Source organism: Ursus americanus, chromosome 1 (assembly GCF_024610735.1).
Source record: "Ursus americanus isolate L20-20 chromosome 1, mUrsAme1.1.p, whole genome shotgun sequence".
NCBI lineage: Eukaryota > Metazoa > Chordata > Mammalia > Carnivora > Ursidae > Ursus > Ursus americanus.
In genome coordinates this window covers 82,395,128-82,421,412 of record NC_142127.1, presented here as the reverse complement: position 1 = coordinate 82,421,412, position 26,285 = coordinate 82,395,128, and the positions used below count along the sequence as shown (strand labels likewise).

Below are 26,285 nucleotides of genomic sequence, written 5' to 3'. Positions count from 1 at the left end.
AAAACAGAAAAGAAGGAAACATAAAACTGAGGGGCTTTATGCACTTCCCTGGTATTAGCAGTTCCCTTTCTAATTCCTTCTTGAGACAGAACTAAAGCGTTTCTTCCGGGACTCTCTCTTTCAGCCCTTGGTGCCCACTTCCAGGTTTGGGGCTGTTCTGAATTCAAGCCAGGGGAATACCATTGGCGAAAATATGGTAAACTCACTGGTTTGGTGGTGCTTCAAATTTTGGTCTTCCCCACTCTGCCTGCTACTGTTTACTGTTTAGAGTCCTCACGTAGCTGCTTTGTGCGTTCTCTCCAGGTCTTGGAGCTGCATTTACTGGGACAGGCAGGTGGCGTGTGCCTACTCCATCCTACCTGGAGCCAAAACCAAAAACAACTTTTCTGAAAAGCTGAACTGAGTCTATCAATAGAGAATTAATAAATTATAGCCATTCAGTGGAATACTATGCAGCTATGATAAAGAGCCTACTCTGATACAGAATGTTTGTCAAGATGTATGGTTAAATAGCAAACCACAGAACATTTGGGGAGATATGTTTATAGATACACATATTGATGCTTACATGTGCATAAAGGAATTCTAGGAATATCCAAGAATTTGGTAACTGTGGTTATTTCTGAAAAGGACTGGAAGGGGGAGACTGGGAAGACAGGGAGGCTGACTGATAACTCTGGCATTTGCACGTTTTACCAATTTTGGTGGGTCAGGCTGCCGTACAGAAACACTTCAGGTGGGCCTGATGCCGTATTAAGAAAGAGACCAAAGAAGGAGGTAACTGGGGGTGCAGCAGGCTTTTCATTTTATGGAAATAGATGACCTTCTGAGGTTGGCTGAGTCCTTTTCCAGACTAAATGCTGTACTGGGCAGCCGTTCTTAGCTTCTCTGGTCTTAGGGCATACCTCCAAAGAAACTAGGGAGGCTCCAGGTAGCCTCAGCCACACATGCCTTTTCTTTTATTCTTTGAATTTGTCAGTTCCATTGTGAACTGAAGAAAAATTTAGTTGAGGGTTAATTTTTGAAGCCTGACTACCCTTTGTAGTCTGACTGAGCCCACTTAATGTATAATAATATAATTTATAATATTAATATATGATAATTTTCACCTTTTATATATTAAATTATCTTTCATATATTTAAAATGTTGAACTATAATAGTGGGGCGCCTGGGTGGCTCAGTTGGTTAAGCATCTGCCTTCGGCTCAAGTCATGATCCTGGGGTCCCGCATCGGGCTCCCTGCTCAGCAAGGAGTCTGCTTCTCCCTCTCCTCCTCTCCCCACTCCTGCTCTCTCTCACTATCTTTCTCTCTCTCTCTCTCAAATAAATAAAATCTTTAAAAAAAATAACTATAATAGTAATTTAATGTATAGTACTTAAATATATATTTGTGTGTGTGTATTTTTTAAATGTACCATTTTTAAGTATCTACCACTACCCAATCCCTTTCAAGTTATCTTAGGCATGTATTTTTATTGCCAGGCTAATTCACCTAAATAAGATTGACCTCCACGCTCCAAATGAAATGCTCTATGGACGAATGGGCTACATCTATGCTCTTCTCTTTGTGAATAAGAACTTTGGAGTGGAAAAGATCCCTCAAAGCCATATTCAGCAGGTACCACATTTTTGTGCTTTTTGGAGTCTTGTTAGGATCCCAGTTGTTATCTGCCTGAACTATCAGTTTTGTTTCTCCAGTTAGCGTACCCCGGGTAGAAGGAAGGTGTGTGTTGGCCTCTAGAGGTCAGGTGGGATCAGAGAGCTGACAGCGTCATGCTGAGTGCTGTAGGAGACACTTAGAGGGTGACTGGGAGCGAGCCATCCAGCCTGCTCCGTTTGAGAATGTCACGGCCCTTCAGAAGACGAGGGCCAGATTTCACCTCCCAGGTGCAGATGTCTCCTTTCGTGCCTGAGGGAATTTATGCTTTCCTCTGTCAAGTGAATTCTCATAAGCTCTAGTAAAGAGTTCAGAATTTCCATATCTCCCTCTTTTAGGCGGAATACAGTCAGCCCTGCTTTCTGAGCGTGGAATTAAACTCTGCCCCTCCCGTGGCCGGAAGATCCTGTCTGATTCACCATGTTCTCCATACCTCGTAGCAAAAAGTTCCTTACCTCCATCAGGAAGATTTTTATTTTGATTCTCTCATTATTTTGATCGGTTTTCTCCCTGTAGATTTGTGAAACAGTCTTAACCTCTGGAGAGACCCTAGCCAGAAAGAGAAACTTCACAGCAAAGACTCCACTGATGTACGAATGGTACCAAGAATATTATGTGGGGGCTGCTCATGGCCTGGCAGGAATTTATTACTTCCTGATGCAGGTAAGAGGTGAAGAAGGTGAAACTGAGAAATGCGCTTGCTAACTGTCCTGGCCAGGGTGAGAAGACTGGGGCGCCCCCCGCCCCCCCACCGCTTTTCATTCTGTTGACCACTGCCTCACTCTCCTTGCAATTTCCTGGTCTCGACAAACAAGGGCAGTGTTTGCCAGAGTGCATTTTAAAGTGTATAAACATAAAAGGCGCTGTGCCGTGGGATGATGTCTGATTTGTAGGTGACCGTACTTGCCTTCCTCGTGCAGCTTTGCAGACTGAAGTGTTTTGACCTACCTGCACTTCTATATGAAGTGCCTTCTGCTCTGCTCTTTCAGCAGATGCCTTGAATTAATATTATTGCACATTATTAGACACCACCCACTGAAACAAATTCCAAAAGTAAGAACAAAATCAATAGAAAACAAATGAGCATAAGCTGCCTCCGGCTCACTTGGAGAGCAAAGCCATAGAGCCTTTTCGATGGATCTTGTGTAACTTACTGAAAAATAGCTGAATGCGTTATGCCCAGCCGTTCTTTGGATCTAATACTATTGGGAGACATCAGCCAAAGTCAAATAGGCTAAGGACAAGTAAGATTTACTACAGCAAGCATAACCTGGAAGGGGAGGTCAGAAGAGGACTTCTCATGAGAGCATCATTTCCGGGGGCTTATTTAGCTCTCTTTAAAGAGAAATTGGCCCTTGTGAATAAGAATTCATAGCAAAAGAAAATTGATTTTTAAAGGCAGCAGAGGTGCCCCCCTCACCTTCCCAAAGTACAATGCAGCATAAAGAAAAATGTCTCATTAATATGTTCAACATGAGTGCCCGGATATACATACTATTAGCTGGTTGAGTAGCTGGCTGCAATAATGCAAAGTCAATGTCAGACCTTCCGTCTCCCTGTAACTAAACAATGACGACGAAGCTGAAAACCTCAAGGTTATTATTGCTTTTTGGAATGCAAAGTCACACTTTGAGTGTTAGTGGCAGTAAGAGACCAACTTTTGTATTTGTTCTGCACTTCTCAATTAGAAGTTTTATAATGAGGGGTTTTGACAATTCAGACTTAGACTCCTTTATTTTTCTGGCATAAACCTCCACTGGCTCTCTATTTCCAGAAGTAACTATATATTCTTAAGTTTTCAGGAAAGAAGAGTTCATGTATTCTGCAGTTTCGAGGTGAATTAGAGTCAAATATGTCAGTGACTGGACAGCCTCATGACCTTGCATTGAAGCGGATCATGAGGAGTCATCGCACTTCCAGCTGCCTCCTTTTGGTGGCAGGGAGAAATCTGGAAACCTACATCCAGAGTTTTCCACTGGCAGATTATTGTCTCTTTGAAATGATTCAGCTTTTAATACTGAAAGTCCATTCCAGTGGGTACTCATGTATCATAAACATAAATAAAAATATTAAACATAAAATATAATATTATGTTTTATCATAATATCATAAACATAAAACAGAATATTATTTGTAGCCCGTTTTGGATTAAGTCCCGCAAATTTGAGGAGGATCCACTCATTTTACTCCAGCATCTTAAACTGAGCTTGAACGGTATTCTCTGGGTAGTGACATCTGTATGTGCCCTGAAGAACTTGGTGCACATTCAGTGCCTATGCGTCACCCCACGGGCTACCCCCTCACCCCCGTGCCCACCCCCTGCCTGACAAGGACAACACTTTGAATTTGTTATTTGAAGAAGTGAGCTGTGTATTGAATTAAGAACAGGACCAAAAGGAGAAACTAAACCATTATACAAAAATGGAGGCTCGGGACGCCTGGGTGACTCAGTCATTTGACTGTCCAACTCTTGCTTTCAGCTCAGATCATGATCTCATGGCAGCTCTGCGCTCAGCGAGGAGTCTGCTTGAGATTCTCTCTCTTCCTCTCCCTCTGTCCCTCCCCCTGTGCTTGCTTGCTCTCTCTCTCTCTCTCTCTAAAATAAATAAATCTTTAAAAAAAAAGGCCAAATTCTTTAAAAAAAAAAAAAAAGTGGCTCAAATGCCCTATGTTAGTGCGTCCTATAAATCTGTACATCATTGTATCAGAATAATCCTGCATAAATGTCAGTCCCAAATCCTCTGCAGAAAGGCTTAATCTAGAGCCACACAGCAGTTTGGAATCTAGATTCCAGGTCTCCTGTCTTGTTAGCTTCTTCTTTTATTGGAAACATCTACCACTTCTCTAAATATAAAAATTAAAGTTGCACTTATATGGTCTAATGTATCTCTGTGGCTTTTAAATTATGATTAAGGTATTGGGGTGTCTGGGTGGCTCAGTTGCTTAAGTGTCCAACTCTTGATCTCAGCTCAGGTCTTGATGGTGAGTTCAAGCCCTGCATTGGGCTCCATGCTGGGTGTGGAGCCTACTGAAAATAAAAAATAAAGTATGCCTAAGGTATTAAAATCTTAGGAAACATCTCTTGCATTCATGCACTGACTTAAGAAAATTATTTATATATATGTATACAACAATAAATATTGAAAAATAGTATGTACATAAAGTCCCAAGAGTTAATGGATAGCCTAATTTTGGTATGTTCCAATAGGTAAAAAAAATTGGAATGGAATCCAAAACCTTTTAATGACTTTTAGTTCCTTTTGGTCGTGTTTCCTTTCTGGCTTAAAACGCCTGGGTTGCTCAGGGGACTAAGCATCTGATTCTTGATTTCAGCTCAGGTCATGATCTCAGGGTCGTGAGATCAAGCCCTGCGTCGGGCCCTGCGCTGGGTTGGAGTCTGCTTAGGATTAATTCTCTCTCTCCCTCTGTCCCTCCCACCCCCTCTCTCTCTGTCTCCCTCTCTTTAAAACACACACACACACACAAAACTTATCCCTGAGGTTTAGAAAGATCTGTTTGCTTTAGCAGAACTAATCATTCCCTTTCTCATTTTTAGCCCAGCCTTCAAGTGAACCATGTGAAGTTACAGAGCTTGGTCAAGCCCAGTGTAGATTATGTCTGCCAGCTGAAATTTCCTTCCGGCAATTATCCTCCTTGTGTGGACGATAATCGAGATCTTCTCGTGCACTGGTGCCACGGCTCACCCGGCGTGGTCTACATGCTCATCCAGGCCTATAAGGTGCTGCGAATTTTCCCATTTTCTAAATAAATTGGAAAATGTAACCTGAAATTCTATAACTGAAAATTGTTTTTATGCATAATCTTTAAAGGAGCAATAGATAAATTACTTGTTGGACCTACAATCCCTTTGCTAAATGGATTATAATTCGTTCTCACAGTATCCATCTCTGTCAGAGCAGACACTATTTCATTGATCAGGAGATTCCTTCACTGACAAGGCAGAATAGCCAAGATTATAGCATCAGTGGCAGAGCCAAGAGAGGTATCCCAGAAGTTCAGTTAAAAATGGACTCTTTCTTGGGCACCGGGGTGGCACAGTTAATAACGTGTCCGACTCTTGGTTTCAGCACAGGTCATGATCTTGGGGTGGTGAGATTGAGCCCCACGTTGGACTCTGCACTCAGCGCAGAGTCTGCTTAAATTTCTCTCTTCCTCTCCCTCTTCCCCTCCCCACCGTTCTCTCTCTCTCTCAAATAAATAAATACATCTTTAAAAAAAATAGAATCGTTTTTGGGCATTGTTCGTAGGATTGTAAAATGTATGGCTACCATAGAAGAAAGTTTGGTAGTTCCTCAAAAAATTAAACAGAATTAATATGTAATCAGCCATTCAGCTCCTAGGTATATACACCCAAAAAATTAAACAGGAGGATTTATATAGATACTTGGACACAAATGTTCCACGGCAGCATTATTCACAATAGCCAAAAGGTGGGAACAGTTCAAGTATCTGTCCACAGATGATGGATACACAAAATGTGGTGTGTGTATATATACATATATACAATGGAGTATTATTGAGCCATATGAAAGAATGAATTTCTGATCCATACTACAACATTCACGAACCTTAGAAATATTATGCTAAGTGAAATAAGCCAGATGCTAAAGGACAAATACTGTATGATTCCATTTATATGGTGTGATGGTTGGTATGAGGTATGTAGAGTAGGCAAATTCATGCAGAAAGAAAGTAGAATAGAAGTTACCAGGGACTGGTGCTGGGGTGGGAGTGCATTATCGCTTCACGGGTTCAGAGCTTTTTTGGGGTGATGAAAATGTTTTGAAAATAGTGGTAATGATTATACAACATTGTGAAGGTAATTAATGCCACTGATGAAAATTGTAATTTTTATATTTTCTTTATTTTACTGTAATAAAAGAAATGCAAATGCTATTTCTAAAAAGCATGCTATGGCAGAGCCATAATCAGAGAAGAAAAAGGTTTTATTTGAAGGAAAAAAAATAGAAGTAAACCAAGATATCTGTGTCCATTGGCGCCAGATCTACAAATTACAAGTCTGTGGCTATAAACAAGCGTTGGCATCTCACATTCTAAATAAGCTTTTAGTATATCAAATTTTACTTGCAGAAAGTTGGATATAATGGAAAAACTTTTTGAACTGCCTTATTCTACTTTTAAGAACACTTAGTTTGCAATGAGATAGTAGAAATGTCTACTCAGAATATTTCTTGAGTCTTTGATCAATATGTGGGAGGCCACAGAAGATTATAAAGGTAGATCCCTGTTTTTCTGACAAATCCATTTTTGTAATCAATTTTCTGAACAGTTTTTTCTCCAGTGTGTAAAGAAATGTCCTAATAGTGAAGGGCATTATTGTTAACCAAAGAAGGTGGCGCGTGGTCCTTTGCAAAGTAACTAATGATAATAGCAAGTCACAAGTGAAATGGAGCTGCTTCTCCAGGAACACCTACATCCGGAAGCACAGAGCGCGCATAGAATGTAGATGGCACAGGAAGCTCATGTGCAGTTACTTAAAAGCAAAAAAAGCAAAGCTAGTAAACTTCTGTAATTTGTCCCCACCGACACGACCCATCTCTCTGGCTCTAAATTCCTTATCCTTTCCTGCCAAGCCACCTCCATCTCACCTCCCTTCCGTCCTCTCCCCTGCTTTCCCATCAGGAAGGAATGTCAAGAGAAGATTCTTTTATATCCCTTGTAACAAGACTTCCCCTTGGCTCTGCAGGTGTTCCGAGGGGAGCAGTATCTCAACGACGCCTGTCAGTGTGCCGACCTGATCTGGCAGTACGGATTGCTGAGGAAGGGGTACGGGCTGTGCCATGGCACTGCGGGGAATGCCTACGCCTTCCTCACGCTCTACAACCTCACGCAGGATAAGAAGTACCTGTACAGGGCCTGTAAGGTAGGCAGCAGAACTGTCAGAGAGAAAACAGCTTCCCCAGGAGACTGTAGAAAGGGCTCTAGTTCAATCTGAGTTGATTCGTTTATCTTTTAAACCATGAGTCTGTGGACCAAATCCACTTATGTAAGAAAACCCTTCAAAAACCATTCAACTGAATTTGCTTTCTGGTATAAGGACAGCATTTATGGGGGGGACAAAAGAAAGACGTACTTCTTTGATAACCGGGGAGACGGTGGCTCAGACAGTTCATAAAATTCCTCCCTCCCGTGTTTTATACTCTCTTTCAGACCATCTGTTTCTCTGTATCAACCCCTTTTTTCTGCCTTGAAGATAGTTTTTGATTTTCAGAGTAATTCTTAGGGATAATCTCTATCAACTTTTGAGGGTCTCTGGAAGAAGTCACTACAATAATTTACCTCGGTCTCACTTTCAGTTTGCTGAGTGGTGCTTAGATTACGGAGAACACGGTTGCAGAACACCGGACACCCCCTTCTCCCTCTTCGAAGGTATTTTTCACACATGTACTTAGTTGCCTTGTAATGTCAACTTCTCTGCTTGGCAATCAATGTATTTGAACTTGAGCTTTATCAACAAATTAATTTTATAGTCATTTCTTGAATTACTTCTTTACTTCCTAATATGAAAGCTCATTATTAAAAATCAAGTAGGACGTGGACTCTGGCAGACCTAATGCTAGTAGTCGTAATGGTGACTGCCATCTCCAGAGCCAAGCACGCGCTCGGCATTTTGCAGATGCCATCGTAAATCATCTCCGCTAAAACATACACGCGTCATTATCCTCATGTCACAAATGAGGACACTGAAGCTCAGACAGGTGAGTGGCCCGTGGTGCCACGCGAAGGAGCTGACACGTGATAAATGGCAGGGCCGTGCCTTGAACTTCTCTGGTTCAACTCTCCTTCCTGTCTTCCACCCAGACGAAGAGACTGAGCACCTCCCTAGTGACCTCCTCTAGTGCTGACCTGCAACACATATAAACACAGGCAGACGCCCCGGCCTTGAAGGGCTTGCTGTTAGTATCGTAGTCTTGCGGAGGCTACAGAAAGAAGCCACTGTATAAAACGGAGTCATTCGGTGTAATAACTTCTGCCTCTTTTTCTTCCTTCAGGAATGGCTGGAACAATCTATTTCCTGGCTGACCTCCTAGTGCCCGCAAAAGCCAGGTTCCCTGCGTTTGAACTATAAAAGGAAAGCCTGCCCCTGCAACTCGCTGCATGAACCTTTTCCGTATAGCAAACCTGGACTAAGTGCTTTCATTGCTTTTCGAGGAAACATAGAGTCAAACCCTGTACTCCATTTAGTTGAGTTGTTTTTTCAGAACCTGTCTTCAGTTCCTTTTGTTTATCATTTACTTTTACTTAAAAGTATCCAAGGAAATCTTTTAACATTAAGCTCCATTTCTTCCTAAAGGTAGGATGAGTGATACGTACAGTGTTTTGAGGGCATAGGTGTATATATTTTTCAGAACTTGGAGGAAATCTCTTACTTAAGCTTATGAATATAACTATCTATAACTATCTGTTGCTGTTCTAAAAACGTTTAAAGGAAACTAAATGTAGATAAAGATAAATATATGGTTATTGGTGGTTATTGCCCTCCACCTTTATAGTATTTTTCCTCCAATAAGGCAGACAGTTTTATGACTGTTTCTCTTTAGGTGGTTGATTGTGAAGGGGGACAAAAATATTAATTATATGCTTCTGAAACAAAAGTTGCAAGAGTTGCAGACTGGTTTAAGGACCTAAATACCATTCTTCAAATTCACAGTGCTGGTTTAACTAGAGATAAAGATACTTTCAGATTTGCTTCCTTTTGGTAGTAAAGCATCCAGGCTCTGTAAGTCAACATTTTTATCAGAAAGTTCTAAAATGCAATGGTGGTTTTGAAAATTCTGATTTGAAGATTAATTCAAATAATCTAACAGAAAGTTTATTGTTTTTTCTAAAATAAGCGAGTATATTTTTGAACTATTTATTTAAATTTGCTAGTTCTTCGGAACGAGTATAAGATCAGGAGACGAGTTTTCTGTACGCGCATGCGTCGTGACTTGGGATTTGAGTCCGCCCTGTCCTCCCGACCTTCTAAACTTTGACTGGTGTTTTACTTGCTTGGCAATGACTCTGCTTTAGTGCTCGCTGTTTGGTACAAGCCATAGATATTTTCCTTCCTTTCAATCTATCTGGATGTTTGTCTTTTCACTCAATAGTACGGTACTCTACATCTCCTTAAAACGGGGGAGGAGGGCTATGTAGCCAATAACTTGAACAAAAACACTAAGCTTTCCATAGAAATGCTATTTAGGAGAGATTATCCAGTGAAACTGTTGAGAACAAATAGATCCTGTCTCTTTGCATATCCTAGGCTTAACATTCCTCAATTTCTGAGCCCTTGGGATCGATGGGGATCATGTATTTACATGGTAGATGAAGGATCCCTGGTGCTTCACATTCAGTATAAATATTCCGACTCATCAGCTTCCCCTCTCCTTCCTTCCTTCACTGCCCTTCCCAGGCTGGTTTCATCCTTTCTGTATGTTTCAACTGATTTTAGAACATTTTGCATCTTTACGAAACAGGGTCTAAGAATTTTAAATGTGCCTATTTCATGGCTTTCTCAGTCACAAAAGCATGCTATTTTTATTTTAACTTTGAACCAAATCCCACTGGGTACATGTTGGTTCCTGTGGATAGTAGTCCCCTATTATTTCGCATTCAGCACCAAAATAGCTTATATTATTGGAAATTGTCTGACCCTTCAAAGGCTACCAACAGAGGATCTAAAAAAACAGCCCACTGCTGAGTTCCTAGGATCAGCTTATTCCTCTGTGACTCGCGCCAGTTGGGCAAACCTTGTGCCTCTCAGACGTCTGAAATGCCTCCTGGTGAGCTGTGCCTGTCTCCTGGACGGTTCCCATGAGCCGTGGTGGCATTTATAGTAAAGCTAATTTGCCTTGGGCTGGGTGTCCAACATGAAAGAATAAAACCCACTTAGTTTAAGTTAAATGTCTCACTATACTGTGCCTGTACTTTCAGCTTTTGTAATTACTAACCAAGGGAAAGAGAGCAAAACACACTTTCTCTTAGCCAGAGGAAGCTTAATCACTGTACATCTCCAAGCATCTTGATTAACTTAACCCGGGGAAGACTTCAAGGCAGGGAGAAGAACATTTTGAATAAGATTCTTGTTAATATTTAGATTTCAGTTTAACTACTGCCGTCCATCCATTAACAAATTCATCAATACAAACACAATTCCGGATTCATTTTTTTCTTTAGCTTTTTAGGACTTACTAAACTGGCAGGATTTTCTCTTCATGCCATCATGTTTTCTTTATGGTTAAGAGGTAAGAAAATTTGATAGGATTTTAAACTCAAGCAAAAGCGATAAAACAGAGACCAATGCCCTAACACCCTGGTGGAAACTGAGAAACTTTTATACCAGCTTTCTCAGTTTCATAAGGAAAAGGCATCACTGCAGTTCTATTTCTGTTACAGCATTTTCCCTCAGATATTTTCATCTTCTTTTTTTTTTAATCAAAAAAAAAAAAACCTTTGCAAAAGTTGCTTCCCAAAAAACTCCACAGTATCTCTTCTCTCCCCATGCAAAGACTAGGGAGTAAAACCTAAAAGCTTGTTGAGCAGTGTTCATCTGTCCCTCCGTGCGCTTCTGTTCCCGTAGTAAGGAGACATTACAGAAGTTAACTTTTGATCATGTAAAACATGTGACTTGTCACAGCCATTTCCACCTACCCCATTGGGCTTTGGTCTTTCATCCTTAGAGTCACAGGTTTCCTTTCCATCTTTGATGTCAGTTCCAATTCTTCAGCATCAAAAGCCTTCGTGATAGAGTTTGAGGTAAAAGTGGGTCCAAGACCACGTTGTCTTCTCATGGCCACTTCCCTATAAAACCGAATTGAGAGACAGACGTACTCGGCTCCTGTGTCCGTGGGTTCACTTGTGTCTGATCTTACGGTGCCCTGCCTTCTGCTAGCTGATCTGAACTACAGAATGTGAAGAGCGAACGCTTACTCATCTACTCCTTTGGCTGCTGGAACTCATCTGCAGTCCTTTATTACTCATACTGAATTCTGGTTCCACTTCTGCTGCTCCTGAATAGGTCAGAGCATCCCACTGGCCTGTGCTGAGCTGTAGAACTGTTTCTCTCCTGTAGGTGTAAAACAGAGTGTTGGGATATTCAGGGAACCCACCCCAACGTTATATTGCCACTTGCTGGGAAGGGTTGGGATCAGAAGTATTTCTGTGTTCTGTAAAGGGTTTCACTTACTGGTTCTCAAAAAAATTTTATTAGGACTCTTTGTGTCATGTGCCTTCTGTTTGCTTTGGTTTAAACTTAAGAAATATTTTCCTTATATAGTAAATGGGGGCTTTTTCTCTATACACCCATTCTCTAAGGTTTGTTCCTGATGTTTTCTTCATTGTTTTGTCAAACAGGATTTGTGGTACTTTTTGAAAGTGGATTTAGAGGGAACTATTTTTTGATCAGATTATGATGGAATTAGGAGGAATCTACTAGGATCCAAGCAGAGCAGTGTGTTAGCCATCCCATGCATGTGAGAATCCACCCTGTGGTTAGTAACTAAAGGCCTCGTTCTAGAAATTGATTTCCCTGCTGACCAATTCTGAAAGGACCTTTGAATAGAGGAAGAGATTAAATGAGGCATAATTATAAAACGTATGTTCAGAGGTTGGACAGGAGTTCTGCTCAATCACCTGGCAGGACTTTGTACCACTTATTTCCAAGCCACAGCTGCGTGGTGTCACTTAGCACAACAGAGATTTGCCAAATTATACAATATTTGTTTTCATCCCTGAATTAGATTTTGTCCTCTGGTACATATGATTAAAATGCCCTTCATATCCCTAGTCTAGTGTTTGAATGATAAAGGATAAATGCACAGTTATGTTTATTTCGCTCCTTTGAATGAATGAATGAATGAATGAATGAATGAATGAATGTATAGCTGGTAATAGTCACATCTTTAGATGTGGGCAATGAGGCGTGGAGAGGAGAGTGCCTCCCCGAGGCCCCGCAGAGACTCCAAAGAGATGCCTGGAGCCTTCGCACCAACTCACCACAAGATTACATTGCAGCACAGAAGGCCAGCCAGTGCTGGTCTCCGCTTTACCACTCCCTGGCTCGTCCCTCGAAGTCCCTCGAACGGAAGGCAAACAAATGACAAGCACATTAAATTGCACCACAATTGTGAACTCATGAACAAACAAAACTTGAAGAACTAATCCGTCCCCTGTGACTTACCCATAGTTTGATTTATTTTTTCCTAAGTTTGCATTAGAAAAGAACTTTGCCTCCCTCCTCCTCATACTCTCTGAATAGCATAAGGATTTTTTTTTTGCGTCATTTCTTTTTCCCTAGATCGTTCCCACTGTGGACTCAGTGTCATTAAAAGTTTCATGTCTTCTCTATAAGCATCATTGAAACTGAGAAAAACCTACAAGTCAGTCCCCTGATAATTAGCTTTCTTATTCTGTTTCCCATCCACACTCACCCTTTTCCTTCTAAAGCTGATGGTCAATCAACAAAGCAAGAGAACATTGGCTTTTTTACAATGGAGAACATATTGGCTTCACTGGTCCCATTATGTAAACTATTGAAACACTATTTTCCAGAAGCCCTGTGCCTGTGCATCCTCGGGGACTTATTTGACAATTTCGTGAGTAATGGGAGAAAGCAGCAAACACAATAAACCAAGAGGTGAAATAATGAGGATAGAGAAATGGATCTTAGCAGGACCACTGCTCATAGTCCCCCAGCTTAATTTCACATTTCAACATAATATGAACTTCTCAGGCACATGCAAATGACAACCATGGTGACATTAAATCTGCAGCTAATGTTCTATCCTTTACAAATAAGTGTTCGAGAAAGCATTTGTGAGGCACTTAGTCATTATGCGGGGAAAGGCAGGACTCTTGATAAATCAGTTTATAAAGTAGTGTCACAGTTGCCTAATTTCTCTTCTCTGATGGAGCTGGGATATTTAGAAAGGCATCTGTAACCCAAAAAATACTGATGTGGCTCGCTGTGAAAGTTGATGGTTAATATCGATCTCTCAAGATTTAACACTGAGGGATTGACATGGGTACCCCTTTGCTGGTATAATCCTAACTGGTAGCACTGTTGATAGGCTGCAGACATGCCATGAGCAATGCTTTAAAGCCGATTTATCCCCCAAATTCATTCAACATCTGTCTGCACACAAGGTGCCTGGCAGGGGCATTCTGTGTACATGGGATAGACACCCCTACTCTGACGACTCAGTCTGGGGAGGAAGACCAGTGATGAGACAAGCAATTGCAAGGAAATGTATTCGAATAATCCTGTTCACCCCCGACCTACTCTTCCTTGTTCCACAAATTTCAAGAATGTCCAGGTCTTTCATGTGAACCATGTGTCTGGCTATTTGGAGATAGTGGAGTTTATATTTCTGCAGGGAAGAAGACTTTAAAAGCCACTCATCCAGTCCAGAAACACTCAGAGTTCTTTCAGATGGATCACGCTGATGATGGGTGAGGTGGAAGGAAATTTGAGGACCTAAAGTTACTTGCCCCCAAAATGACTTTCACTCAGTTGGCTGACTTCTCAAAAACTCCCAGCACCAGCATTATTAATGATTTAGGTTAAATCCATGTCCTTCCAGAATCCAGTTAAAATGCAAAACTTTTCAAAAAGGTAGTTCATCCCCTGCTATTAGTCATTAGTACCTTAGTACTCAGTGTCATGACCTATGCAGCAATGAAATTGAAGAACCTCAATCCAGACAACATTAACTGTGCTACTAGCACATGCTAGGTACAGCGTCCAGCTAGGATTAGGAAGATGATACCTGCTCACAAAAGACTGTTTAAACCTGGAGATAAATATAAAAAAGTAATTTCAACATGATCAGGAATCTCACCAAGTCTGGCTTTCTGTGAGTGATGAGGGGGTTGGGGAGATAGAAGTATAGGAGAGTCAAGGAAACTTGTTTTAAAAAACATAAATTAAGGTCAGGGCATTTTAACCACATATGCATACAAATCACCTGGGGACCTTTTTAAAATGATCCCAAAATGCCCATGTGATGGGGCCTGAGCTTCTGCAGTTTTAACAAGCTCTGAGACGATACACGTGCCGCTGTCCACAGAGGCCACTTTGAGTACAACAGACCCAGGTAGTCCAGCATGGAATCCCGACTCAATAGAAGGAAGGAAGGTCAAGAGTTGGCTGATGAGTTGAAAGAACTAATGTGGGGCATCAAAGAGCACAAGCACAGTAGCAAGAGCGTGAAAGAGCTGGAATGATTGGAGTCTGATTTCTGATGTGAAACAATTCCACATAATGTCCAGGCAATAAAGTCTGGGGGGGATTAGTGTTCTGTGCTGGTTATCATAGCAAGTGAAAGAATCACACTTAGAACAAATATGTGTTTACAATTTTACTGGGGAAATTGCCAAAGATTTGGTGTCTTTACAATCTAAAGAGAGTCATAGGCTTCTGGTAATAGGAGAATCACATGGAAGACCCCTATACCAAAGAATTAACTTGAGTCATCTGGAATCATCAAGGCTTGCAGGAGGAAAAGGAGACCCTCTGCCCTTTGTTTACACTTACAAGCAGCCATAATCTGCCAGCCAACTTTTTGAAGGTGTTTGAAACGCAAAAGCAGGTCTTCACATTCCTTTTTCCATTGTGTGTGTGTGTGTGTGTGTGTGTGTGTGTGTGTGAGCATGTTCTGAGTAGTAAATATACACTAGAGGCGTTGTTTGCCTTTATTTGCCATCATCTGTCATTTATCATATTTCCTAAATGAGAATTTCATAAAATGATATGGGTCTATAGTGCCTCAGGGGCCATTTATCCAGGGACACTTCAGAGCGAAAGAACAGGGCTGATTCAGGAAGCTTGGAAACGTCATTAGAAATACACATTAGTTTTCAACTCCTAAACTGAAAGGTTGGTACCAGTGAGTATGGTCATATTCTCCTGTTCATATAAGCTTTCTCTGGTGCTTCCTGGGTGTTCTGTACTAGGGACTGATCTAAGTTGAGGTAACTCACATCACCAATGCATTTTCTACCACTTATTATAGAGAATGTTAATTTTATCTTTTACAAGTTCTCACCTGCCCAGGTAAAGTTGAGCTGCATTCACATTCTATTGAAATATACTAAAAAAAAAAAAAAAAAAGTCTCTATAGGTCTGGCTTTGATGGCCAGAGCCCCTTCAGTTGAATATCTTAATTCAGTTAATGATGTTACCTGGCTGCTTAAGTCAAAAAAGTGAATTAACATTCTCAGATTGTTGGTTCTCAAAATGCAGTGTCCAGACTGCAACATTAAGTAACATTACCTGAAACTTGTTGGAAATGCACATGCTAGGGCCCAACCAAGACCTACTAAGTCAGGACCTCTTGTGATGGGACCCAGCCATCTGCTTTAATGGCCCTCAGTGATTGTGATCACAGTCAAGTTTGAGAACCATTAAATTTTAAAACTGGTTAACATTACATGTTTTATAGACATTTAATTTAGAACTTAGAGTTTTCAATTTGCTGTGTTCTTGTTGTTTTTTAACACACACACACACATATTTGTAGGCCCGTGAACTATTCCTAGGCCCAAGGCACTACGTATTTCCTAGTGGACAAAATGATGCCGTCTGGTTTGTTACTGCCATAAAGATGTTCGGGGAACAATAGGTACGTTGCAATCATCTTGCTGCTAAGAGAGGACGCACTGTGGATAAAATATTTTCTGAAATAATGTTTAGATATATGTCTTCCCCCACCAGACCCTCTACTTCTTGCAAGAAGGAGCCCTATCCAAGCTCCGGACCCACTGTGCATCTACAGTGTGTAGCACACACAGCTCAGAAAATCTGTGTTTCACACAAAACTGAAATATGGTTTGACCAGCTAAAGAAATGGACTTAGAAACCTTTACTTAGATTTATTACATGATGATTCGTGATCTTATGTTTAGCTTAGTTCTATTTTCTATTTGTTGAGTACAGCTTTGTTTGGTTTGCTTAATTAGTAACCATCTAGTTAGCAAAACTTGAGCATTACTAAGTTGGTAACAATGGTAGCAAGTTGATAACAATGAAAACAGGTTTTGTCCAGCAGATGTCAGTAGAGCTCAGTTTAATAATGTCAATTGTTCATGAACTTGAAAAATTAATGGAGATGATGAGAGGGAAAATACTTGCAGCCGGAACAGCATTTCTTTGTGGACATTTAAGAAATGGCATCTACATCAAAAACTCCTTACAACAACTCAGACACACTGGAAATTCTGCAAGTTTTGACTTCAAAACGTGTGATTCCAAAACAAACATGGCCTTAACGGTAAATTTCTTCCACTTCAAAGTTCCAAATATATTTTGCTGGACATCAGGCTATTGCTATCTAGAGCCAAAATCATAAGAGAGGAGAGGAGAGCAAGACTGTATACATAAGATTTTTCAAATGTGGATTATGATGCTGGTTGAGCCTGTTTTCTGAAGACCAGAACTCTCTTTCACTGCACCAATGATTTGGACTTCTTTCTGGAGAGTAATATTAAACGATACTTTCACACTTTTAGAACTAGAGAGCCCTTTCCAAAGCTTTACATTTAAAAGCACAGGGGGCAAGGTAAAACGGAGCCCAAAGTGCTGTACGTGGGTGTTTTATTGAGGGAAAACTCACTTCGAATTCACCAAACCTCAAGTGTTTTGAAAGAGACTGATGAAGCCATCACACTGGAAATATTATAATTACCATTAGTATCATTAGGCTTTTCCTAGCTCTGAATGTTTAATTTGTTTATACCTAAGAAAGGTCAGATTTTCTGGCAAACCTTAAAAGGCACAACTCTTCTAACAGTGTCCTGGAATCAAGCCCTGTGACCTTTGGCCTCTGACTTTCACCTCCAGGCTCTAGTGTTCCTCTCTATACCACAACCATACCTTCCTTTCATTGCCTTGAGGACAGATTCCTGAAATCTGACCCAAGACCTCAGAGGTCAGGGTTTGGAGGCTCTCACACTGCCCCAGGGCTAGGGCCGGAGCTGTGCCTAGCCATGGACTGAGAGGCCTTCAGCACCCAGCCGGGCTTCCGCCAGGCCAGGTCCTCGCTAATTGAGTAGCTATTTCCCTTTTATTGGCTTCTTCCCAGCCAAAAGCAAATGCAATGGCTCTTTTGAAGCTCAGTCCCCTCCAAGACAGACAGACAGACACACACACACACACACAGTAGCCCAACCTCAGGGCTCTGCCACAGTCTGCTTCATATCCCCCTTTACTGCTCCCACCCACAGTCCCAGCAGGCCTCGCATGACCCTGAGTCCCTGGTGTACCATTCACGATGGATAGGTACTTTTATAAAATCACTTTCCTCTGCGGCAGCCCATTTACTGCACTTTTTAAATTACCATATCTTAATGGGGAGAAAGGAAGTTTATATTCTCAGCAACATTAGAGGATAAAAAAAGACAAGAAGCAACTGACTTTTATTAATAACCTTGCTGGGAAGTGGCAAGGCAACATCTGGGATACTTATTACCCACGTGGCGTGCTGTTCATCTCCACGGGTAAGATTCAACATGACAAGCTCTGTCAAAAGCAAATAGGCTCCATCTAGTTAGATTAGAATGATTAGGGTCATTTAGACAGAGGAAGCTTAATTTGTATGGATCTAGAAATTTTATACAAACTGGAATACCTAAGTATTTAATCTTCCCTGAAGCTCAATTTAAAATTGAAAGAGACTATTGCATAGATCTATAACGAGATGAGACATATTAGAAATTAATTTAACTATTCCTGCACTGTGAGCGTGTAGCCCAAGAAATCAAAGAATGTTTCACTCGCAGTTTGTACACAATAATAGAAGAAAATGTTCTGCTACAACTCATTATCTATTCTATTGTTTCATGGACTCTTGAAATGGAAACTTGAGTACCCAGAGTGAACTTGAGTTTTTTGTACTGCTTTTTAAAAACTCTCCTACCCAATTTATGCTACAGAGTCAATGTGAACAAAATTCAATCCTAACTTTTCCTTCTAAAATGAGGGTGCTTAACCTTTCTGGTGTCAAGGACTCTTAACAATCTGTTGCAGGCTATGGATCTCTTCTCAGAATAAAGTTTCAAATATATAAAATAAAATATTTAGGATTTTTTTTCAGTATGTAAATAACATCTTAATTTGTAGGTTACAAAGGAAATCCACTGTATTGAAATACAGATACCAGGGGCGCCTGGGTGGCACAGCGGTTAAAGCGTCTGCCTTCAGCTCAGGGCGTGATCCCGGCGTTATGGGATCGAGCCCCACATCAGGCTCCTCTGCTGGGAGCCTGCTTCTTCCTCTCCCACTCCCCCTGCTTGTGTTCCCTCTCTCACTGGCTGTCTCTATCTCTGTCAAATAAATAAATAAAAAAAAAATCTTTAAAAAAAAAAAAAAAAAAAAGAAATACAGATACCAAAGTAGCTTTAAATGTGATGGAGTGGGGCGCCTGGGTGGCACAGCGGTTAAGCATCTGCCTTCGGCTCAGGGCATGATCCCAGCGTTATGGGATCGAGCCCCACATCAGGCTCCTCCGCTATGAGCCTGCTTCTTCCTCTCCCACTCCCCCTGCTTGTGTTCCCTCTCTCACTGGCTGTCTCTATTTCTGTCGAATAAATAAAATCTTTAAAAAAAAAATTAAAAAAAAATAAATGTGATGGAGTATATGTGCTTCTTTATTAGCACATCTAATAACATCTAGTGCTGTATCTATTATTATTTTGAAGTAATGATGAATAGAAATAACTGCTAGCATGTGAAATAAAAATATGGGTGATTCCCAGCAATGATAAAGTCTCAGGTAGTGCAAATACAGCTGTGTCCATTGCCTACATTAATAATCGAGGGAAATGTTTAATTTCAGTTAAAACCTGGTAAAAATTAGTACGTGATTGTTCTTCATCCATGTTTGTAGACCACCAAATCTATTTAACCACCACCAAGGGTTGGTTAAGAACTCCGGTTCTATGGTTAGGCAGATGTGTAGAATGCCATTAGGACTAAGGGGGGCCACTCGTGACTGGCAAGCAGTGATGGCAAAAACAGAATGCAAAGGGGGTGGCAATTCCTTAGTTACCTAATTAACAGCCTGACAGATATGAGGGCTGAACTACCCATCTCGATCACAGCAGAATCACCAAATCTTCCCTTCATTTCATGCCATGTTTCCAGACCACATAGGCCCATCCCAGACTTAAGAGAGAACACTGATTATAATTACCTGGTTTAAAGAACTGATCAGAGCCCCAACTCATTTGGCTAATTCTGTATCTTAGTGTACTCTCTTATTTAAAATATCCTTTTCACCTGTGATGTAGCAGTAAGAAGTCTTGAAGTGTTCTCATAAACTCTTTATTACCCTCTTTAATGCAAAGAGTACAATGCCTTCCTTGAAAAGGTCAACAACATTTATTCAGTGCCATCTGATGCCGGATGCCCCAAGGGCTGGGTGCCAGGAGCCAAAGCTGAGTAAAATGTTGGCACTGTCCTGCCTTTAGAAAATTCATCAACTACTGGGTGAATCAAATGAGCAAACGACTAAATCCCATACCGAGTTGTAGTTTTCATGGTCAGTGCTATAAAGTGGTATTGGACCACAGAAGAGAGACATTCCTCCTGAGGCCGGAGGAAAATGAAGACTGCGGAAGGGGAGTTAGGATAGTTGTCTGCAACCTGCACAGAAATGGTGACAAGGAGGAATGGAAGGCCATACAGGGGGATTAGTCTATTCTGGGGTCTCGCAGACTTGTGTAAAGGGAAGGCACTTCTGAGGAAAGGGTGGAGAGAAGTGGGGGATAAAGTCATCAGTGCAAAGACATAACGGTGACAGGGTCTTAGGGTTCTTGTTAAGCAGTTTGGACTTTATCTTGCTGGCTGGTGTTAGCTGAACCAGCATCATCAGCATCGCTTGGGAGCCTGTTGGAGATACACATCCTCCGACCCCATCCCAGACCTATTGACTCTGAAATCTGAGGGTAGAACCTACTCATCTGCGTTTAACAAACCCTCCAGCCAATTCTGATTTACACTGAAGTTTGAGAACCACTGCTGTCAACATTAGGGAATCATATCACTAAAGATAGGTTCAAAAAATGCAAAAACGTAGGGGAAAAAAAGCAATCCTCCTCATGGTAGCCGTTTCACAATCTAAACAAATGTTGAATCATTGTGTTTTACATCTAAAACTAATATATATCAATTGTACCTCAATTAAAAAAAAAGAAGAACAGTATTACTGTCAAAAGGAATAAAGTTTCAGTTATAGAAGATGAAAAAAAAAAGCAATCCTCCTCTATCATCAGCAGAGTAAATGATACGGCTAGATTTGCAAATGGAAAGGTTACTTATTTATTCACGTGGAAGATAAATTGGAAGAAAGAAATGGCTAGGGGCAGGAAGGCCATTCGGAGGCTGTACAATGTCCCAGGGAAGCCCAGGAAAGATCAGAACCCAAGAAGTGGCAGTCAAGATGAACAGAGGAAATAGCCTTGTGATGATTGATAGGTGGGGGCCAGGATGAGGGGAGGAAAATGTCAATGGTGACCTATTTCTTTAGCAACTGCCTTGAAAGCCTTGCTTGGAAGTCCTCATAGTGCACCTGGCCTTTGATAGTGTGGCCAGAACTCACCTGTTGGGTTCTTTTACCATTGAAGTTTAAAAAGGAACATATAGTCCTACTGTCAGTGATGGACCATGCATGTAGTTGAGTTGTTTTAGGAAAGAACCTGTCCAAGACCCAAGATTTTAGAAAAAAAAGAAGAACACACGACTCAAAAAGATCTGATATTGGATTTCTTATAGAAGTGACTGATTCTAGGACTGGAGAAGGGGAAATAGAAGATGAGCCTGGAACATCTTGTGGTGCCACAAAATAAAGAAATACTCAAAGGTGGAGGGAACACGGAAATGACAAAGGAGCCAGTCTAAGAAGCTCCTAAGGGCCAATGAAAAACAATTTAGCAAGAAATAAATGATAGTATCAGATCATAGCCCAGATCACTTCTGCAATATTCTTGCAAAAAATACATAACCTCAACCTAATCATGAGAAAACATCAGACAACTAACATATTGAGAAACATTCTACAAAATGCCTGAGCAGAACTCTTCAGAAGTGTCAAGGTTATGAAAGAGCCTGAAGGACTGTCACAAATAAGGAGAGGATAAGGAGATGGGACAATTCAGCGCCATGTGGGAGCCGGAAATGGATCCTAAAACAGAATAAACCAGTGGTGAAAAACTGGTGAAATCTAAACGAAGTCTGCAATGTAGTTAATAGTATTATAAGAATTTCCTGATGTCAGTAACTATACATTGTAAGGTGTTAACATGAAGGGAAGGTAGGTGAAGAATACAAGGGCATTCTATATACTATTTTTGTAATCTTTCTGGAAGTCTAAGTTTATTTCAAAATTAAATTTTAAATAAAATAAATAACGATCATCGTTTGAATCCTTTTGCTGGCCTGCGGAACATTTTCAAGTAAATGAACACTACCAGGAAGCTCTTTTTGGGGGGAGTTCTAATGGCTACAATCCACTGCAATTTTCTTGAGCCTGGGAACCCTATCTTGTGTGTCTCGATTCCCTCAAGAACTTAAGGAACTTAGGAACAGATTTACCCTGGAGTTTCATGATGCTTAAACTTTGAAGATGTTTACTTGCATAGGCTCCATTGAGCACTAGGAGTTGCTGGGAGCTGCAGAATGTTCTATCTAGGTAAGGAACTCAGATGCATTTCTATGTAAGCAATTCTGGTAAACTAACTAAAGAAAGCTCAAAAGAAAGGAACTAAGTCTGTAAGCCTCAGTACCTCCTTATGATTGCTTTTCTCATTCCAAATAAACACTCACTTTTGCATCTAGGGTTCTATTTGTAATTGCCTTTTTGTAAAAAGGGTCTCCCAAATCATGTAAGATTCAGTACCGACAAACCTGGGTACACGTCTGTACCTAGCACAGGTACTCAATAAACATTTCAATTAAATTATTAGAAAAACTCATCTCCACTTCTGTAAAATAGAATTAATGATATCGATCAGTCACCTAACAACCGAGTTGGAAAGGGCTAATATTGGGAAGATTTTTATATAAAAATTCTCTCTACAGCACCTTTAATCTTTTTAAAGCTACTTTGACATTTATACTCATAGCATTTACATGTTAGCACTTTCAAAATCCTAAGAGATCCTCAAACATTTCCTATTGTAAATGAGTGAACAGTCCATGCCAGAGATGGTTAAGTAATTCAAGGACACACAGCCATCAGCAGATTGATGGAGGGAAGAGGGAAGGGGGCAGGCACAGGCCTACTGATTTGGGGGCAGGTCGGGGCAGGGTTGGCGGGATTTCTATACACTGCCCTAAAACAAAGTCTCCTATTTTTTTTTCTTACAGGTAACTACAACAAAAGATAGTTTTGCTCCTTTTTGTAACTTCTACGACTTTAGAAGGCAATGAACTACTGTATTCAGCAAGCCTTGTACACATTTACAAGCTCTACTCAAAACTCTGAAGTCTAAGTAACCATGTGCCTGTACTAAAAGAATAAAGCAGAGGAATACAGGGCAAGAGTTGGGGTTGGCCTGGGATGGGGTCAGAAGACTGTCTCTTAGGAGCGGGGAAGTCTCTTCCAGGCAGTATGTGCTCTTGGGAACACTTGATGCCTAGACTTTTGCAGTGACTGCAGTCGGTCACCGTTTCATAGTGACTCCAGGCTGAAACCAAATCCCCTATTAGTTCATCCCTCCTCAGTCTGGAGCCAAGCCTAGAAATAGTCGCTGCTCCATAATGACATTTGGGATGGGAGCAAATGTTCTACGCCATGGCGCCTGTTGGCTCTAATCAGATAAATTAAGGAGTTGAGCATGTTTCCACCATTTGGTTTAGTTTTATTTTAGTCCCCAAGTCCCTTTGCTCCCATTTTAAGGCCTGGCACTGTCTCACTGGTGAAGCCCATGCTGCCTTATCCCTGAGAGAAGCTTCCTTAAGTAGGAGCACCGCATGCCATACCCGTCCTGCAAACCAGTGTCCAGCTGTTCCGCAACATCACGGAGCCCGTCTCCTCGTTCTGACGGGCTTAAAGTCCTCTCCCTGCAAAAATAAACGAATGAAGTCTTCCTGAGAGAGCACACTAGGTGATTTTTTTAGAGTTAAAAGGGTGTTTTTCAAGATCAGGATTAAAAACGGGGCAAACAGACTCTGTGTATAGAGACAGCCTGAGGTGTAGACTTAGAGAATAATACTCAATTTCATCTTTGAAGAGACCTAGTACTCAAATCACAACTTTTCTTCCACTGCAGTAATAGTTGAATCATAACCTTGTTGATATTCGACTGTTTTTTGACCTACAAAACTGCAGTTTCATAGGGTTCACATAAATATTTATTTATGTCTCCAGGTAATTGGTTCAGCTCTCTTTTTACTCCTCTGTGTAGATATCTCTTGGAATTCCGAACAACAAAAGAAATTCTATAGCCACAATAACGCAAATGGCACTGTTCCGGGTCACTAGGACTCTTCTCCTATAGTTAGAGTGACACGAAGCAGCTCCTCTTCACAAGTTCATATATTACCCACAAAAAATACACACAACATATAGGCAAATGAATAAGGAGTAAGAGAAGGCAATGCCAGTTGGTGTTAGCTTTACCCTCCCCCCTCCCTATCTGCCTAACTAGCTGTAAACTGCAAATGAGTGCTGTTGGCCAGAAAATCCAGGCCAGTCAAGGTATTTCACCCATGATTCTTCTGTGTCCATCTTTTATTGTGTAGATGAGAAGTTTGCATTGGAATAGCACTTACGTTTCTGGCAGAAGACTTGAATCCTGGTTCCTACGCTGATAAGTTGGGTGATTTAGGGCAAATTACTTAATATTTCTGGGACTTTGCATTCCCTAAGGGTAAAATGGAGACCGCGATCCTGCTCTGCTTTACAGAGTGGTTGTGAGGGTTCCACAGGGTAACACACAGAAAGTACCAAAAGCATCTAGCAAGACACCTGGCTCCCAGGCTCCTAGTGAGTGCTCAATAAATGATGCTTGCTTTTCCTTTCTTTCTTTCTTTCTTTCTTTCTTTCTTTCTTTCTTTCTTTCTTTCTTTTTCTTTCTTTCTTTCTTTCTTTGTTTTTGTTTTTGTTTTTGTTTTTGTTTTTTGTCAGCAGGGTGTTAAAAGTTGCAACTGGTTGCTTATCACTTCTGGCAGGAGGGAGGAGGAAGAAGGGCTGGGCAGTGCTTTTCTTCCAGGGTTATCCCACTACCTTGCGGTTTGCTCCTTTACCCCACTACCTTTCCTACTTTCCTTGGAGTCTCAGCAAGAAATCGCCAACCCCTGCTGCTAGAGCAGTTTCCTGAGCCTTTGCATTCAAAGGATTTGAGACCGAATATAAAATGTGACAACAAATGAAGAGGATAATTTGAGTATTACCTTTACCTGGAAATCATCAAATGGCTTCAACAAGGCATAAGGTGACCTCCTGAGATGTGGCGAGGGTTCTACACCTTGATTTAAGCGGTAGTAAAAATTCATTTTGTACTTTATATAAGTTACACCTCAATAAAAAATAAAATTAGAAAAATAACTTTTCTTATTACAAACCTATCTTCTCCCTTTTTGATTACTGAAGAAATGGATTTGTTTTAGAAACTCTAGATTCAAAGTCTTGTCGCTGTTAATTAACAAAGTTAATATTTTTAAATGAATTGGAACACAGATTTCAAAGATTAATAAAGACTTCATTGGGATGAAAATGGGGCAGGCCCCAGGAAAACAGTACTTCTCAGCTCTTCTATTTAGATATAAAAGTATCTAATAAAGAAAATGGGAATTTTGGAGGTGAACACAGTGGATAAAGGAATTACACCGTGCTGGTCAGTTTCACCCAGGACTCTCACCACCCCCTGTCCACTATAAAGGCAGACATTCACTTTTCATCCGTAGGACTTAGCACAGTGGCAGGCATATCTAGGTCTCAAGAAGTTGGATGACCACACATCTCAGGAGTGTCCTGATATGTGCCTATTGTTTCTGGCTTAATTATTAATCATGCCCTTTTCACTATCAAAAACGTCTCAGTTTGGAAAATAAGCTATAGAGCCATCCCATCAAAAAGAGTCAGTGTTTGTTGAGCCTTATTTTTATCAGTACTCTTCTTGGTATTGCAAAGTGACCTAAGCCAATTTGATCTTCACAGTCATTTGATCCTTTTGGCAGATACTAGTAGCCTCTAACAGTAAGAGCCATGTCTCCTTGTAACCTGGCTGCCATGTTGGCATATTATCCAGAAAAGGAAATCAGAAGACAGAATTCTGTCATTGCTACAAACATCAATTGGCCAGCAGTCACAAAAGCATCTATCCAGGCATACAGCCTGTTCTGGGAAGCCCTGTGAAGTCCAGCTCGTTGTCCATCGGACACTGGAATGAGCATCTTGCACAAAATGGTGACCCAAGGCAGAGATGATGGTGCTCTAATGGCAGGATCAGCAGCTTTCTGCTCAGGGAAGTCAGCTGAATTTCTGGTTAAGTTGTGGGGACCAGAAACAAATGAGTCCTGGGAATAGACCACCCTTCAAAGGATATTTTTTATTTCTCCATATTTATAAATCCTTTTGTAAAGGTACCTGTTCTATGTTTCTAGCC

At 40.9% G+C, this 26,285-nt stretch overlaps 1 protein-coding gene and 1 long non-coding RNA gene across 5 annotated transcripts in view; one reads left to right on the top strand and one right to left on the bottom strand.

Moving 5' to 3' along the window:
* Window positions 1-11,894, top strand: part of LANCL1 (LanC like glutathione S-transferase 1) — a 37,337-nt gene extending 25,443 nt beyond the window's left edge. The window contains exons 5-10 of one of the 2 annotated variants that reach the window (XM_045806644.2): window positions 1,484-1,619; window positions 2,175-2,321; window positions 5,215-5,397; window positions 7,387-7,563; window positions 7,997-8,069; window positions 8,693-11,894. In XM_045806644.2, the coding sequence (XP_045662600.1) occupies window positions 1,484-1,619; window positions 2,175-2,321; window positions 5,215-5,397; window positions 7,387-7,563; window positions 7,997-8,069; window positions 8,693-8,769 (793 nt within the window). In that variant the 3' untranslated portion in view covers window positions 8,770-11,894. The remainder of the gene's footprint in view (window positions 1-1,483; window positions 1,620-2,174; window positions 2,322-5,214; window positions 5,398-7,386; window positions 7,564-7,996; window positions 8,070-8,692) is intronic. The other variant, XM_045806645.2, reaches the window with a different exon arrangement.
* The window catches only part of LOC123798267 (uncharacterized), a 174,859-nt gene that overhangs the window by 21,412 nt on the left and 127,162 nt on the right, over window positions 1-26,285 (bottom strand). For all 3 annotated transcript variants that reach the window (XR_015724894.1, XR_015724890.1, XR_015724899.1), the window contains one exon: window positions 207-26,285. This exon is cut by the window's right edge and continues 23,479 nt beyond it. This is a non-coding gene — a long non-coding RNA (uncharacterized LOC123798267). The remainder of the gene's footprint in view (window positions 1-206) is intronic.